Source organism: Chrysemys picta, unplaced genomic scaffold (genome assembly GCF_011386835.1).
Source record: "Chrysemys picta bellii isolate R12L10 unplaced genomic scaffold, ASM1138683v2 scaf3, whole genome shotgun sequence".
NCBI lineage: Eukaryota > Metazoa > Chordata > Testudines > Emydidae > Chrysemys > Chrysemys picta.
The window spans coordinates 1,309,630-1,327,686 of NW_027052710.1; the positions used below are offsets into that span (position 1 = coordinate 1,309,630).

The 18,057-nt window shown below is 54.6% G+C and overlaps 1 protein-coding gene across 1 annotated transcript in view; it reads left to right on the plus strand.

The window, feature by feature from the left end:
* The window catches only part of LOC101934981 (kinesin-like protein KIF21B), a 107,243-nt gene that overhangs the window by 31,631 nt on the left and 57,555 nt on the right, over nucleotides 1–18,057 (plus strand). Inside the window, 1 exon segment of the mRNA XM_065578804.1 lies at nucleotides 3,079–3,185. Within this exon segment, the coding sequence (XP_065434876.1) occupies nucleotides 3,147–3,185 (39 nt within the window). The 5' untranslated portion in view covers nucleotides 3,079–3,146.

The following is an 18,057-nucleotide window of genomic DNA, read 5'->3' on the forward strand; positions in this document are numbered from 1 at the left end:
ATGCGTGCACACGCACACAGAGATACGCGCACACACAGACTCACGCACAGATACGCACACACACATGCACATGCATACAGATACACACACACACACACACAGATATATAGTGTCTTAATCCTCACGTGGCAGAGAACAGCCTGAACATGGGACTCACCTGATCCGAGAGCAGAAAGCAAAGAAGAACCCAAACTGATTCTTTTTTTAATGTCTTGATTTTTGGCGCCCGACTAAGGATTTTTGGAACTTAGCCTTGGCAACGCTGTGACTTAAGAACTGCCCAAAGCATCTCACCAGGCATTCTGGCTTATCTGCCGATAGAATCCTGCAAGCAGGGACGATCTCCAAGCCGTGGCTGTTTTGTGTAGGGAGGCTCTGGCTTTTCCGTGTCCACACGGGGGTTATTTCCCTTTCTTAGCATGCAAGGAAATTCAGCCCTGTTGCCGTTTCCGTTTGCAGGAACGACGACGGGGGTAGCTGAGCTGTACAGTTGTTGTCTTACTGGTTTTGGACCCGCTGGGCTGTCACCTCTTGGAATTTCATTGTTCCCATTAGGGCCGCCCGTCTGGCCCTAACGCCTCGCTAGCTGAGCGCCATTCCCTGCTGCCCTCCTCCTGTGTGCCTGCGAGGGGGGTGAAGTCACTGCTGCTGCCAGAGGGGTTTCCTGGGAGGGGAGAGGGAACACCAGAGAGCAGAGCATGTTGATGGGGGTGGAGTTGCTCCCTGCGGGGCTGCAGATCCAGGAGCATTGCACGTCCTGTGTTGGCAGCGTTCGTGAGAACAGCGCAGAGCTCCGAGGGCTCTCTGACGGCGGCCACCGAAAAATTCCGGGCGGGGTTGTGGGATTTTTTAAAAAGGTCCCAAAACGATGGGCTTTGGATGGCATTATGGGATGGAGACCGTTGCATGCTGGGAACTTGACCCCTAGCTCCCAGAGATCCCTGGGGACGTCATTTCCGTCCCACGACACACAGGGAAAAGTTCCCTGAAGGCCGTGTGCCGGCTGGCAACGCATGGCATGTGTGGATCCCTACCCATGATGCACTGGGCTTCGCATTGACACAAACGCTGCTGCCGAGTACGCGCAGCGCCGAGTCCAGAGCCGAGCGTGTCGGCGCATGAGCGATACACGTGCTGGATGCCCACGTGGATCGTCTCTGCCGATGTTTGTAGTGGAGACATGGCTGTTCGTGTTCATGTCTGTGCGTTGTTGGGGGAGAAGGGGAGGCAGATGTTGCATGCTCTGTGCTGCTGTTAAAATCCTCCTTTTCAGTCTAATTTTCCTGGCCTCTCTCTATTCCAGCCATTGCGATAGCTCCCCTCAGAGCCTCTGAGCGCAGGTTTGCCTGCTCAGCCACTCATGTGTCTCTTGCCCGTTGCTTGGAGCGTGCTCTGAGACATCGGAGTCTTTTTGCATCATGGTTTTTCCTTTCCTCCGCTGGCGAGGACTCGTTAGGAACCTCTGGCTTCACTGTCAGGGCCCCCAACTTTAAGGGTCAAATGCTGTCTCCCTCCTGGAACTTACACCCTGGGGTTCCTGGTGACCCCCATTTCTCTCCAGCGTCTGCTCCTCGCTGAACGCCTGTGCGCAGAGCCGCTCCACCTGGACGCTCTCATGAGGCTGAGAGGGCAGAGGGTCGGGCTGAGAGCCCGAAGGGGGTCGCCCGCAGGGGGAAGGGAGAGGAGGCCCACAGCCCTGACTGGGCTCTCCATAGCGAGGAACCTGAGCTGAGACGTCTGTGCCCCAGACATGCCAAACCCACGGAAAAAATGCAGAAATTGGGCTTGTTTTTGGCTTCATTGGCTTGTGAGTTGCTTGTTGGCTCGTGTTTGGTTTGTAGCTTTTTGCTTGTTTGGCTTGTAGCTTGTTGCTTCTTTTTTTTTGATGGGCTCCCGGCAAGCAGGGGCAAGGGGGGGAGAGAGTCGGGTGCACAGCGGGCCCACCACAGTCTCAGCCTGAACACCGGGGGGATCTAGTCACAGAGTGTTGGGGGTCTCAGGGTTTGGCTTGTTTTGAAATGGGATTAGCTTGATTTTTGGCTTCTTGTGAAAGTCGGGGGTCTTATTTACCACGTGAAAGGTGGCAACTGTGCTGTGCCCCTGGGAGCGCAGGTAGCCCAGGCCTCCTGGGTGCCAGCAGAGGAGAAGTGACAAAAATGCATCTCAGCCGCTGCTGGCCATCCTGGCTAGCTGTAGGGCACATGCAGCAGGGGAGTGGGTGACAGAGCCTTCATCAGTAGCATGCCCTGGTGGGGGTGGTGCTCGGGGGGGCAGGTTAGTCACTCTGCCAGCAAGGCTGGAGGATATGGGGGATTAGCACTATGGTATAAATGTCTGCCTGACCCATAGCTCAGCGAGCTCGTGTGGTTCTGGAGTGCTGCATGAGTGCAGTCAATCCCAGGGCAGTGGCTGGAGAGGAGACCAGGAAAAGTGGGTTTTGTGGAGGGACTTGGAGGAGTCCAGGGAGGTGCCTGCCATGTGAGTGGGACCGTCCCACACCCGTGGGGTTGGCATGAAATAGATGCAAAGCCAGGAGTGGGAGGTGGCGGCCAAGGAGACAGGGCGTGCAGGAGAAGCCGGAGGTGCAGGGGGTGAGCTGAGATGGGGAGTCCCTATCTGTGCAGAGCCGTGGGGGAGAAGGCTGGTGTCGGCGCACAGGAAAGGTGTGGGGCTGTATATCAATGACATAAGGACCCACCCACCCCCAGTGCGTTAATTCCGTGTCTTGGTGTTAGTGTTACGAGGGGTGGGCGGGTCTTGCAAATCACCTGAAACCGTGCTGCGTAATTTACGGGCAGCCCTGTGAGTGGATGCAGGGGCCCGAGGGGTGCCGGGGGGGACGGACAGCGTGAGCTGGGGGAAGAGCGTTTGGGAGAAGATGGTGCCAGGGGATCCAGAAGGGGAGGAGGTTCCGAGGGTCCTGGGGAGCATTGAGCAAGGCTGGTGAAGGGAGGAGGGTCCCAGGAGTTGGCCATGCCTGGCTGGTGGGGGGCAGAGGCGGAGAGGGGTCAGTGTGAGCTTCTGTCCAGTACCTCCCATTCCTCTGATACCAGCACACAGACTTGCCATTTATTGCAGGCAAAGAAAGAAACGTGCAGCCGTGATCCCCGCCCCCACGCCTGCAGCAGGACAGAGCAGCCTCTCGGATGGGAGCAGACCGGGCCCGGCAGCGCCGCGGGAGAACAGTGAGTTAAGGATCGTCTAATAGCATTGTGTGTCTGCCGTCTGTGGGGTGCGGAGCTGGGGCAGAGGCAGCGGGAGCCCTCTATCGAGGACAGCCGGGAATGCAGCTCCTGCGTGGCTACGTTTGAAGAGCTCAGCAAGCAGGCGCTGTCCGGACGCAGCAGACGCTGGGAAAGCTGGTCGGACGGGAGGAGCAGAAGCGGAGCATCAGGGAGGGTTCTCGGGGGAGCGGCTGCTCTCTCCTGGAGGGAGGGACTGACCGGGAGGGGAGAAGGGAGGAGTATGAGCAAGGCAGGGTCACCTGTAGCTGCTCTTCATTCAGAGGGAGGAAGGGGAAGTCAAAGTGGGATACACCTATTTCTCAGCCGTCCTGTTGCCAGAACACTCTGCTGCTAGCCACCTGCTCCAAGCACCACAGAATGCTCACAAGCCTCGGGGAAGCAGCAGGTAGAGGCATGTTGTCTGCTGTACAGGCAGGGAAACTGAGGCACGGTGACTTGGTGGGAATAGAACGCAGGAGTCCAGGAGCATGAAAGGGATCGTTAATAATGTAGATGATCATAATTTCCGTAGCACTTTGCATGTTCAAAGCACTTTGCAGACATTAACTAATTAGTCCTCAGACACCCCTGTGAGGAAGGTAGGTTTGTATCCTCGTTATACAGATGGGGAAACCGAGGCACACACTTGCCCGAGGTGAGTCAATCAGGTGAGTCAGTGGCAGAATCCATACACTTACGCCCCATCTGTTTTTTTAGTCTGCACATTTCCACGTATGACTGATAGGCAGATTTGATTATTTAATTATTATTTAGTTGCTTATGGTGGGCCTGGGAATGTTAGGCCTGGGACCATGACTGAGGAATGTAGTAGTATGATTGAGCCTTAGAGGCACTCCCAAATAATTAATATATATGAATTATGTGGATATGACATATATATTTGTAGTGTGTATGGGCATATATGTATAGTACGTATGTGTACATATGACACCACCTTATAACCATGTTTTTCCAGTCTGGTGTTGTACTTTGGCCCTTTTACTTTGGTGACACAGATAGAAACACACTCCTATTAGGGCAATTTCAGTTATTACCTGTTTTATTAGTAGTAGTAGGTTGAGTGTTTTGAAATACTGGGGTAGGGATTGTGATGGTGTGTCCCACAGTGCTATGTATATGAGAAGAAAAACAGAAATTTGGAGTAGTGACACTACCACTGAGGCCTTTATATATAACTATATTGTAATTAGTTACTAGCCAGGACTGTCCATTCATGTTATAGGTTATCCTTACTGCTGGTTGTCACCCTCTGGTAAGCTTCACTGGGCAGGAAATAGAAGTGGCTAGCTTCGCTGTTCCATTGGTTGCATGGCTTTGCGATACACCAGTAGTTGACATAGATCCAGTTGTTTCTTATGGATGCTGTTTTCCAGATAACCTACAGAATGGACAGTAACCAATGTATCGAATAGCGCTGTGTCAGGATGTAGTATTGTACCCAGACACTGAACACGATTGTTTTGAATAACATGTGCCTCAGTTAGGATGCAGTGTCACTGACCCAAATTATGACTGGTACTAACAGGCCATTTGTTTACCCCATTTGTAATTACTATGTAACTTTTTGTTTGTTTACCACTTTGTTTTTTCCTTGCCTTTCCTTGTTTGCTGCCATTTGTTTGTTTTTTACCTGTGTGTTGGTTAAACAGTTTAGCAAGGTTATGCACATTGTCAATGTTGTACAGCAATAATACAACAGTACAATGATAACACAGTAGTACAGCAATAATACAATTGTTTTGACACAGTAACCAAGTTGAAATTAAATGACGGCTTATCCTGGTCCAGCTAGTGGTTTTTAGCTGATTGTTAACTTAATTGTTCATCTATGGTAGATCGAGGTGTGTTTGACCAGTCTCTTATTTATAAAGCACTTCAGTAGGCAAGACAAATCAGGCTCCTGAAAGGGGCACAGTAGTCTGGAAAGGTTGAGAGCCACTGCCTTAGCCCAAACAGGACGCGGGCAGAGAGCAGTAAGGTACGTAGCAGATGTTGGTGGAAGTGGCCCAAGGATGGGACTAGAGCCCTGCGCCGGACTGTTTTTTAATCCTGCTCCGGTCCTGCCCCGCAAGACCCACTCCTACCCGCTCCCGTATCATTTCTTGCATTTTTATCCTGCTCCCACCTTCAAAAAACCCCAGTTACTGTTGACCTGAATTTATGGGCTAGTTTATTACGGCTCAACAGTGATCTGACCAGAAGATATTTTAGGTTCTTGTCCGAATTCAGGCTCCAGGATTAGAGAACTCAGCAAGTTCAATGTCATGAGCGGCCCCTTGGGGTGTGTGGCAAGGACACTTATACTGAGGACAATACCAACATTTCAAGATCTTTATCAAAACGAATGAAAGAATAATCAAAGATACAAAACACAGAGTCACAAAGAAGTAAACAATTCTATGGTCCCTGGTGGTAAAATTTCTATTCTAAAAGACTATTTAAACTAGCATCCTCACACCCTTCCCTGGAGACCCGGTAGTGAGAGACAGGACCAGCCTCGGCTCTGGCATGTCCAATGAATTCGATGGTCCAGGCTCCCCAAGTTGGCAAAGATCAGGTTGGAGGGCGGAGTAGCTAAGCTATATTGCCAAAGCTGAGCTGAAAGCTTAACAGAAGATAGAAAGAGCGACCCCCTTTGCATAGTTGATTGCCCTCTTATAGGGTCCTGACACTGCCCTGAATATTCATATCCGTGCCCAGCCTACCATGCCCAAATCTTATTTCCTCACCCAGACAAATTTTCGGGTACACTTACTAGATAGGCTAACATATTATAACATATATTCATACATATTAATATTGATTACCTCATTCCCGAAACCATTGCCTTTGGCATAAATCATGACTTCCATGTTTTGCGGTGTACCTTGTGGTTACCATTCTGTTCCAGACCCATGGTAAACACATTCAGTTCTCTGTTCGGTTCTCCATTCAGTTACCGGAAGACAAAAGGGGTAGGCCTTTCTCTATGCTAGGGATGTAAATACTGTAGTGTTTTAAAAAAGTAACCGTTTAAGTTATTAAAATTGTATTGTTTGATGGAGGGTAGGCACTTATACGACTATCGGACACCCTTGGAGGCCCTTGCCTTCCAAAAGGGTGGCTTTGTAAATTTAGTATCAGGTGTTCTTGAACGAGGGTCCTTGGACATTTGGGACTTCACTTTGGCTTGGTCTACACTACCCCCCCTAATTCGAACTAAGGTACGCAACTTCAGCTACGTGAATAACGTAGCTGAAGTTCGAAGTACCTTATTTCGAATTAGTTCAAACTTACCTTGGTCCACACTCGGCAGGCAGGCTCCCCCGTCGACTCCGCGGTACTCCTCTCGGCGAGCTGGAGTACCGCAGTCGACGGCGAGCACTTCCGGGTTTGACTTATCGCGTCCAGACTAGACGCGATAAGTCGAACCCAGAAGTTCGATTTCCAGCCGTCGAACTTGCCGGTAAGTGTAGCCAAGGCCTTTGTTTTGAAGTTTGGAGAAGGTTTGCTTGAGGCACATTAAGATCCGTTTGAGAACTGGAACTTTGTTCCTTGAAGGGGATGGTGTCCTAGCTCTGGAAGCCTTTGGTGGCTTTGGAGGAGAACCGTCAGGACTCCCAGTTGCTTTCTCCCCAGCTTGCGAAAGCCCTGTTGTACTTTTAGCAATGGACACCATCTTTGGTTGCTTGGTGGGGGCCGTTTTCCCCATTCCATCCTAAGTCTTGCTCCTGTCTGCTGGAAGGAGCCACACCACTGGCATCTTGTTATGGTTGGATGACACTGAGGAGTCTCCTGGAGTCCATCGCTGTGGAATTCCAGGGGATCTTCTGGGCAAGTCAGCACCTACAGAGCCAGCTGGTCTCTTCCGTCGAAGCTTACTTCTTGCAGACTCTGATTGGCAGTTGGTCCTTGGAGAGCTTTGAATTCACAGTTCCAATGAACCCATGTGGAGCCGTGATGTCATGAAGACCATGCAGCTCAGCAGATACTTGTGTCTCCTCCTGAGTTTTCTGACCCTTCATCTTTCCTGGATGTGCCTTGCGGCACAGCTGGCAGACTGAGACCTGGCCCGCCAAGGGGCGGGAGCTGCTCAACATTTCCATCAGGTGCTTGATCTGCAGGTCGTGCGCAGCCTGCCCAGCAACGAGAGAGTCAAGGATGGATCTTGTCAGCTGCCCAGAGCCTGGTGCCTCTGGGGAAACCTGGTGGCATTGGATCCTGAGAAGATCTGCCCTGCCCTCACCTGCCTGTGCCCCTGGCCTCAGGCAGGAGCCTTCTCCCAAGTTAACCTTCCTCTCCATGTGCAGTTCTAGCTTCTCTTCAGTCCCTTTGGTGCCACTCACACTGGTAAGGGGCTTTCTCAACTCGCTCTTATAAATGTCGAGTGTCACTGCGAGCGTCTTCTCTGTTACTGCGGTTCCCGGAGGTGGCGATGTCAGATCCACTCCTGCTCCCAGAGTGCAGCGATCTGGGTTAATCTGGTTTCCTGCTGCGCCATCACTCCTGCCCGTCTCCATGGTGGTATCTTCCACTGGTGTTGGAGGACGTGTGGAACAAGAGGAGCTTGTGCTTTGCTTCCCTGTCTGCAATGTGCTGCGATGGTCTGGGGTTTCTTTCCCTTTCGATGCTGCTGCCCCAGGATGCTTCCAGGAGTAAGACCTGGCCATTTGCTGCCTTCTGTCGGTGGGTAGGACATGGACATCCTCCAGCCACCTCTGACTGGGGGCCCTTAGAGGCAACTGACTAGACCAAGCCTTCTTGGAACGCAGCTGAAACGGTGACCGGTACGGAGTCACGATGCCTCCGCACATAGGATGAGAGAGCCGGCCTCTCTCCTCTGGGGAAGGAAACATGAACCTCCTCAGGGAATCCTGGATCCTTATGGGCAGTTCCCATCTTTGCTGCACTTGCATCTTTGTAATGTGGAACTCCAGCTGCTTTTTAACATCCCTCCCAAGGAAGAGCAGCTCCCCAAGGATGGGAACCACCTCAACCTCGGGCTTTGCCTTCAGGGAGGACAGCTTGGGAACTGGGGGTAGGAAAGCCTGCAGGGATTTCCACTGGGCATCCGGCAAACCCCACTCCTGCTGCAGCTTCTTCCGCTGCATGTGCCAGTCCAAGTTCTCCCTGACCCCATCGAGCAGGAAATCGGTCTCCATCTCACTGAACTCCACACCAGCTCCCCTGGCTGGGTCGGCGTGAGGCAGCTTTGCCGGGGGCTCTGGGTCCAGGGTGAGCAGCCCCCACTGCATGACGAGATGCTTATGCCTTATGTGGCATTCGATAGGGTGGGCAGGCTGTTGTCCCATCATTGGCAATGCCGCTGTCCTGGGCTTGCCTGGCTCCCTAGGGGGGCGGAGTGGCCCAGGCAGGGCAGTCTCTCTCAGGAGGGGAGCATCTCTGTGTGACTCTCTCACCATCTTAGGAAACGCCTTCATTTGGATCTCCGAGCATTTCTGAGCCCCGTGTTCCTGCAGCTTGACCACCGCCGTGGGCACAAGCCTGGCCAGGATGGCATCAGGGGATGCCATGATCCTGTGGGCCTTTTGGGGCAGGGATCCCGAGGGGCACACACATGGTTCCTGGATCTCCTGTGCACGCTGAGGGCCGTCATCAGATCTCAGGGGCATTGGGACCTTTGCTGTAAATCCACATTTGGGCCGATCTGTGTTGAATTCCCATTGCTGCTTGGTGTCCCGCTCCCCCAGCAATGGCTCCCCCGGGATGGGGGTTTGTGGAGCTGGAGGCAGAAGAGTTGTGTGGGGTTTCTGGGGGGTGAGGGGTAGGCCCTCCTCGTGCTGGAGTCTCTTTGAGCGCACGTGACAGTCCAGCTCCTCCCGGACTTCATCGCTTAGGAAAGGGCCCCTGCTCATGTTGAGCTTCACCCTGGGGTCTCTGTCCGGTGGGCGCAGAGCAGGGGCGTTAGGGATCACCTTGGCCAGCGACTCAGTGGATAGGGTAGGTGCCCCCAGTTGGCTCTGCAGATGCTTCTGTCGGATGTTGAAGTCTGAGCCATGGGCTGACGTCTGGTCCAGACCCATGGTCTGCTCTCGCCGGTCTTGTCTGCTGTGGGCAGGAGGCCTGGGGAGAGGCTGGGCTTGGATGGGATGAGTGGATCCTTCCCAGCCCGCAACAGGCATGATCTCCCTTGTGTGGCAGAGGGGCTCTGACCGAGTCACGGAGGCTTCTCCCAGGGAAAAGGAGCTGGGACTCCAGAGGGAAGAGGGGATGGATTCCATAGAGGAATAGGAGAACTGGCTCGCCGCAGATGTCGTCACACTCAGCCTGTGGGAGAGAGCAGACAGGGACAGATGGGACATGTCCCTGCTGAGCTAAGGCGCGGCTTGGGCACAGCCTTCCAACAGTAGTGCAATGGGGCAGTGCCTAGGCATGCATGGCACACCACACTCTGACACAAGGACATCAACTGGCTAACAGTGGACTGAGAGGGGGAACTGGCACTCATTTTATCTATAACGATAACCCCTTCGTCACACGCACATGTGCAGCACCTAGCACAATGGGGCCTTGAGCATGACTGGGGACCTAGTGCTATTTTAATAGAAAGATTAGCTAACAAAAATTGGTCTGGGTGAGGAAGATGTGAGCATGTGTGTGTAACCCTTGCCAGAGTATGTTGTGAAGGCCAAGACCATAAACAGGGTTCAAAAAAGAACTTTACAGCAGATTCCAGGCCAGGGACCCTCAACCCAGCAGTTCTGGGCTTTCCTCTCCCAGCCTTCACTGCTACTTCCCTGGACTGCTTCCTACTACTCCTGGTTCCCCTCCTTGCTCTGGGTGCGCCAGCTCCAAACACGTCCCCCTCTTCCCAGGGAGGGGCTGCCCTTTCCCAGCAGCAGTCCCTGTCTATTGCCAGCTGCCTGGCTTTATAGGCCCACCTATTCCTGCCCAGCTGAGCCTGCTTGCAATCAATTCCCTGCTCCCTGGCTCTTCCTCCAGGGACACCATGTAGAGTTAATGGGTCTGCCTGGCCACCTTAGCCCCTTCCAGTCCTCTGTGGGATGGACACCCCATCACAGGGTGTCATCTGATTGCTGTTTCTTTCAAACACAGCAGGGAGCAGGGGCAGGTTCTAGACAGTCGCCTGCTGGGAGATATTGCCGGACAGAAGGATTTGATCCTACTCACAACCCCAGCTTGTGGTCTCTGCATTTAATTTCTAATAATCCCTCACCTCACTTTCACTGGTATCTCACCTTGGAAGCTAAAGCCTCTTAGTGGCTTTTTCCCTCTTATTTTAGGATCCTGGAGTGTCTGGTTTTCCCTGCTCCCTCCTCTCTCCATTCACTATTCCCTCCCACCCAGCCCCCAGTGTGGTGCCCCCCGGTCAGTTGCCTTACGGTTTCAGAACTTCATCCCGGTATCTGGCCACCTACTCTATCCTCCTCTCAACGATCCTGAGGTTGTGAGCCACGGTGCGCTTCTTCAGGGGCACGCGGGAGCTGTGGAACAGAGAGAGCAGATAGCTGAGTGCAGGCCCTGCCCTCAGGCCCTCTTTTACCCAGAGGTGCGGCACTGAAAGGCTCCCTGTCCCATTCTTCACTAAGGCAGCCTCCTCCCCAGCAATACCCGGGCCTTGGATGGTCTGGTTTTGGGTTAGCTGGATTGTTAGGTGACCCCTGTCTAGTGCAGAGAAGGGGAGAGTGTATTCTGCTGGCAGCGTGTGTGTCATGTCCCTTCTGCAGAAGCTAATCAACATATAGGATAACGGCCTACTACAGCTACCAACTAATGCAGCTCCCTCTTTAACTCTAAGGAGTGCTTTATGCCCCAGAGCTGAAGGTCCAGGGTTCAAATCCCGCTGGGAACCCGTGCTGGGGGACTGGAGGAGGGGCCATTACGCAGGTGCTGCCGGATCCCTTTCACCCTACTCACCGTACCAGAAAGGCCAGCCTTCCTCCCTGAACTCTCCACCTCACCTCCCTGGTGTGCACAGGGCTGCTCCCAGGAAACATGTTCTCCCCCTCTTGGGAGGGGAGCATGGTCCAGTCCAGTCGACACAATCTACCGCCGCCCCCCGTCCCCCCCCCCAGGTTAAATGAGCTGCATGATGCTCGAGGAAGGGAATGACCCACTGTACGATGCATGGGGGTGGATTAGAGATGGCAACTTCTGCTGGGTGGGGATGAATTGCATGATTCTAAGGAGAATAGTTGCTTTCCTGGTCTATAGGTCGGGGCAGGGGAGGGATTACTAGGGCTACTGCCCCTGGTGGGGGATGAGCTGCATGACGCGAGAGGAGGGGACTGACCCACTGCAGACTTATGGAGGGGGGCATTGCTTACCATGTCTCTCCTGCTGACGCAGATCATACCCCAGCCCCACTCGTCAGACTCCTCTGCCCCACTGCGGCCCCTGCGGAAGTTCTACCAGGGGGAGCCGCTGGCTCTGGGCGGAAAGTTTCTCCAAAAGTTTGTCTTTGGGAAAGAGCTGTTTGTCTATGCAAAAAAGCAGTTTGTCTGTGAATGACGTTTCTGAATGTCTAATGTCTCAGAAGTGACTCTGAAATGAGATCAAGCACAGAAAGATCTCATTGGTCAGGAGAATGTTTCTCAGGAGCAGATTAAAGTAGATGGTCAGATTAAAGCCCTGTCTGAGGAAGGAAAGGGGGGAGTTTTGATGGGCGATGGATTGTTGGCTAGTACAGCTTGTAGAACTAAACCTGGAAAGGTAACAGTGATTCGCTGGAAGTAGCTCAGTACAGTGTGAAGAGCAGCAGTTTCTCTGTTGGGAGTGGCAATGTGCCTGAGAAGGAAGCTGCCCCACTCGCCCAGTACTTGTCTGTAACCAGCCCCGTGTGCTGGGACAAGGGAGAGGAAGGAGGGAAAGTCTGGATGAGCCTAGGCTGCCTTGTGAGCGGATGGCTTTGTCTAGTCAGCAGTTTGGGAAGGCCGGGAGAGTGGAAGATGAGTGTCCCTGTACCTTACCTGTTAGGAGGGCCCTGCCTCCATCAGAGCAGCGGGTGCCTATTCCCGGCCTGCGCAGTGCGGACAGGAGCCATCACAGCACCTAAAGGAGGGAGAGGAAAAGAGAGAGAAGGAGGGGAAAAGAACGAAGAGTCTCACATTTAGGATGAGAACAACTGGGATTCAGGACTCCTGGGTTCTCTCCCTGGCTCTGGGAGGGGAGTGGGGTATGGGGTATAGTGGTTAGAGGAGAGGGAGACTGGGAGACAGGACTCCTGGGTTCTCTCTATGGCTCTGGGAGGGGAGTGGAGTCTAGTGGGTTAGAGCAGGGGCACTGGGAGCCAGGACTCCTGGGTTCTCTCCTGGCTCTTGGAGGGAAATGGGGGTCTATGGTTAGAGCGGGGGGGAGGGGTATGCACAGAGTCAGTTTTTCACAGGAAACCTTCCCCCTCCCATCTCCGCCTTCCCCCTTGCTTGCGGATCTCTCCCAGGCCTATGGTGGGAGGGCATCAGAGATGGTGACCCTCCCAGCCTCCGTCTGCCACAGCTAGGGTGACCAGACAGCAAATATGAAAAATCGGGATGGGGGTGGGGGGTAATAGGTGCCTATATAAGAAAAAGACCCAAGAATCGGGACTGTCCCTATAAAATCGGGATATCTGGTCACCCTAGCCGCATCCTGGAGCTCGCAGCCCCCAGCCGCTCTGTGGCTGATGCACCTCAGAGAGCGCCGCTGCTGCCCAGCGCCCCTGCTCTGACCGGCTCTACTTGCCCTGGGCTCCTAGCATCCCTGGCCGCTCCTGCGGGTCCCCGCAGCTCGGGCTGTCTGCCCGGGCAGGAATTGGCTGGGCCTGGCGCCCAGCCAGGGGAGGGAGAGGAAGCAGGAGAGGCCCAGGCCTCTGGCACTAGGGTGGGGCAGGGGCAGTCATGATCCTGGTACTCTAGGCCAGGATGGCAGAAATGCCCGGCCCAGCAGCGGGCTGGGGACGAGCTGGTGCCAGGGTGAGCTACCAAAAGGAACTCTCCGGCCGCTGCCTCAAGCTTTCTGGCGACGTGTTTTGATGGCAGGCCAGGCCCCCGAGCTCCCAGGGCAGCCATGTCGTGCGTGGAAGTTTCCTAGACGAGGGGCTGGAGGGGACCTCAAGGGGGCCTCAGGGTGCCCAGTGCCAAGTCAGAGCTGCGGGACCCCTGAGTGGCCCTGACAGGGTGTGTCCAGCCTGGTCTTAAAACCCTCCAGTGACACGGTTCCCTGGGTAACCTGTTCGGGGGTAGTCCCCGCTGTTCTTTTGGCAGCCGCTAAGTGTCTTCAGGGTGCTGACAAACAACAGTTCCATTTGTGCCCCCGAGGCAGCTGCATCCCAGTGTCCGGCGAGCCGTCCTTGTGTGCCGTTATGTGCGTCTGTTCCCCGGCTGCCCCACTCCAGAAGCAGCTGCATCCCAGTCCCAGGCGAGCCGTCCTCGTGTGCCGTTATGTGCAGCTGTTCCCCATCTGTCCCACCCCAGATGTGGCTGAATCTCAGTGCTCTGTATACACAATCTCAGGGATATGGGTCTGAGATAATTTGTGCAGATGAGTCCACTTCTGTTGCAGGAGTAAGGGTGGGAGTGAAATCCCCATGATATTAACCCTCTACTTTCCAGTCCCTGACCCTGAACAACAGCCCCCACCTCTGGAGTGGAGCAGCTGGGGAACAGCCGCACGTAACGTCGCATGGGGACAGCTCGCCCAGTGCTGAGCTGCAGCCACCTGTGGCTCATTATCTGACCACAGTTCAGGCCCTGAGCAACCAGCACAGAGCTGGCCCCTCCCAGGCTTTCCCCCTGCCCTTGGTTGTTTTCATTCACTAAAGCCCATGGCTGCCAACTCTCTGAGCCCCTTGAACCAGGCTGGGGAACTGGCCTGAGCTCAATGAAGTCTAATAGAGCCCTGCTGCAGTGCTCCCCTCCCAGAGCCAAGGATGGAACCCAGGAGTCCTGGCCCCCAGCCCCCACGCTCTAACCCACTAGACCCCACTCCACTCCCAGATCTGGGAATAGAACCCAGGAGTCCTGACTCCTACCCCCTCCCGCCCCATGCTGTGTGAGAGGCTCACAGATACTTTGCTTCCCCAAGGGGAGTCGTTTAATGTCCTCAAAATACAACACAGGGGCGACTGGCGCTCAGATATGGGTGGGGAACGGGACAGGAATGGGGGGGATAGGCCAGGCGTAGGCTGGGGACTCGGATTGGGGAGGATAAGGCCTGAAGGGGGGACAAGGATGGGGAATCCAGGCCGGAAGGGGGAGGGGACAAGGATGGGTGGGGACAAGTCTGGGAGCGGGAGGGAACAGGGATAGGGGACAAGCCTGGAAGGGAGTGGAGAGAAATGGGGGGGATCAGGCGGGGAGGGGACAGAGATGGGCGGACAAGGCTGGGAGGGGGAAAGGAGATGGATGGAGGATCCAGGACCGGGGGACAGGCTGGGGAGTCGGCTGGGGGCTAGAGGGGTCAGGACGGGGTGATCAGAGCTGGGGTGCTGCTGACAGGCGGGTCACAGAGGGGAAAGCGGGGGGCACTTGGCAGCCCTCGGGTCTGTGCTGCTGGTTCTGCCCCAGCCCCCAGGTATGCAGCATCGCCGTGGGGCTCCGAGCCGGCCCCTCCAAGCAGTGTCCGGTTCCCATACGGATCCCCCAGCAGGGGATGCCTCAGAGCCGTGAGATGTCATAGGCGCTGCAAGGAAAAGGGAGAGAGGGTGAGGGAGGCTGGGTTGGTCTGGGGGGACCCTGCGGGGTCCAAGAGGGGATGGGGGCAGCTCTCACCTCCTCCGCTTCCGGCTCCCACATCTGGGGAGCTTCCCGTATTTACCCCTGGGGATGCAGAGAGAACGAGTGTGAACCCAGGCATCCTGGCTGCCAGCCCCCAGCCCGGATCTACCCATCAGACCCCATGCCCCTCCCAGAGCCAGGGAGAGAACCCAGGTGTCCTGGCTCCAGGCCCTACTCACAGGTGAGGATGAGGATACCCAGGACAAAGAGGATGGCGGCGGCTATCAGGCCCCACTTGCGCAGGGAGTGGTAATCTGGAAGGGAGGAGGGAAGGGGGCGACTGTGAGTCGAGTGAGGTGAGGAGCAGCACCCCCTGCTGCTCGAGGCAGAAACAGCTGCTACCCACCATAAGTGACGATTTTCTCTTGGCTTTGGCCGGCTCCTGCGGGGGCAGAGAGAGAATTATCCCAAATGCCCAGCTCGGGGGTGAGGGGGGGAGGGGGAGGAATGGGGCAGGGACCTTTCCCCTCTGGGGGGGCTCCGGCTCCGATCCGGCGCCAGGGCACTCACCTGATCTGGCCGAGCTCCCGGGCTCTCTGTGGCTAACAGGCCTCTTGGAGCCTAGAAAGAACAAGCTTTGGGGTGCAAAGGATCCAGAGACCCGAGCTGAGACCTGCTCTCCCCCCACCTGCCTCTGGGATGGGGCACAGGGCAGCTGGTTATCCAGGGAGCCCTCTCCCGGCCCCGAGATGCGGCCGCCTCTGGGGTGGGATATGGGGTCTGGTTATCCAGAGACTCCTCGCTTGGCACTGAGATGCGGCTGCTTATGGGGTGGGACATGGGGTGGGGCTGGTTATCCAGGGACCCCTCGCCCAGCCCCGATATGCGGCTGCCTCTGGGGTGCTACCTGTCAGCTCTATGTTCTTGGGGAACCAGGGTGCAGTATCCAACCTGTCTGATTCACGAAGGACACACACACACACACACACACACACACCAGACACCATTGCTCTTTCCCTACAAAAACCCCTACCCACGCTCAAGTAAGTGTTCTGATGCCTAGATCCAACATCTGCATCAGTTCCATTGAGACTTCTTCTCCTGACTGATCGTGCTGGGGGCTCTGCCTGTCTCCAGCACTCTGGACCCTCCCCTACCACCACCACCTGGGACTCCCGACTGGTTCAAGCTTCACAGAGTGGTGAGAACCCAGCTCTCTCTCTAGAAAAAAGAACAGGAGTACTTGTGGCACCTTAGAGACTAACAAATTTATTAGAGCATAAGCTTTCATGGACTACAGCCCACTTCTTCGGATGCATATAGAATGGAACATATATTGAGGGGATATATATACACACATACAGAGAGCATAAACAGGTGGGAGTTGTCTTACCAACTCTGAGAGGCCAATTAATTAAGAGAAAACAAACTTTTGAAGTGATAATCAAGATAGCCCAGTACAGACAGTTTGATAAGAAGTGTGAGCATACTTACAAGGGGAGATAGAATCAATGTTTGTAATGGCTCAGCCATTCCCAGTCCTTATTCAAACCAGAGTTGATTGTGTCTAGTTTGCATATCAATTCTAGCTCAGCAGTCTCTCGTTGGAGTCTGTTTTTGAAGTTTTTCTGTTGTAATATAGCCACCCGCAGGTCTGTCACTGAATGACCAGACAGGTTAAAGTGTTCTCCCACTGGTTTTTGAGTATTTTGATTCCTGATGTCAGATTTGTGTCCATTAATTCTTTTGCGTAGAGACTGTCCGGTTTGGCCAATGTACATGGCAGAGGGGCATTGCTGGCACATGATGGCATATATCACATTGGTAGATGTGCAGGTGAACGAGCCCCTGATGGTATGGCTGATGTGATTAGGTCCTATGATGATGTCACTTGAATAGATATGTGGACAGAGTTGGCATCGGGGTTTGTTACAAGGATAGGTTCCTGGGTTAGTGGTTTTGTTCAGTGATGTGTGGTTGCTGGTGAGTATTTGCTTTAGGTTGGGGGGTTGTCTGTAAGCGAGGACAGGTCTGTCTCCCAAGATCTGTGAGAGTAAAGGATCATCTTTCAGGATAGGTTGTAGATCTCTGATGATGCGCTGGAGAGGTTTTAGTTGGGGGCTGAAGGTGACAGCTAGTGGTGTTCTCTCTCTCTAGGTGTAGCCTTCTGACCCTGACTTGTGTGATCACTTATAGTTTTCTAAACCTGACTTTTGTAATCAAATTTAAGCTAGATTCAATAATATCACTGTTTTCTTTGTTTGGCTCCCCTTGTATTGTTACTACCTGGCAATAAATAACTTTTATGGTTAAGCTAGGGTTACCATACGTCCAGTTTTTCCCGGACATGTTCGGCTTTTTGGTAATCAAACCCCCGTCCGGAGGGAATTGCCAAAAAGCCGAACATGTCCGGGAAAAATACTGGCCGGGCACTTCCCCTCCCGCGGCTGCTGTGCTCCTCCCCTGACTCTTGGGCTCTGTTTAAAGCCAAGCTGCCCGAGCACTACCGGCTTCGGGCAGCCCCCTTGCCTCCGGACCCTGAGCCGCCGGCCGGGCACTTCCCCTCCCGGACTCCGGGGGCGCAGGGTCCGGAGGCATGGGGGCTGCCTGAAGCCCGAGCGCTACTGGCTTCACGGTTTGCCGGGCAGCCTCCAGACCCTGCGCCGCCGGCTGGGCGCTTCCCCTCCCGGGCCCCAGCTGCGCTGGCCAGGGGCGCAGGGTCTGAGGGCTGCCCGGCAAACCGTGAAGCCGGTAGTGCCCGGGCAGCACTTTTCGCGTGGCTGGGAGGGAGGAGGGGGAGTTAGGGCGGGGACTTTGGGGAAGGGGCGGAGTTGGGGCGGGGCCGGGGCCCCGTGGAGTGTCCTCTTTTTTTATTTTTTAAATATGGTAACCCTAGTTAAGCTGGTTGCTTCCCTCCCTCCCTCTCTCTCTCTCTTTTGTGTTTTTGGCTTCCCAATTCGCTCTGCAGCTATGCCCCTCTTACCTAAGCTACAGATCCCTGCAGCGCCCAAAAATCCTGTGGGGTTTGCTCATCAAGTGGGTTCTGACCAGAACGATTGTAACATGAAAGTGGGATAGGGACGTGCTGAACCTGTGGCTTAGGAGGGTGAGAGCTCGGAGGTGCTGCTCAACCCAGCCTGCTGAGTCCAGGGACATAG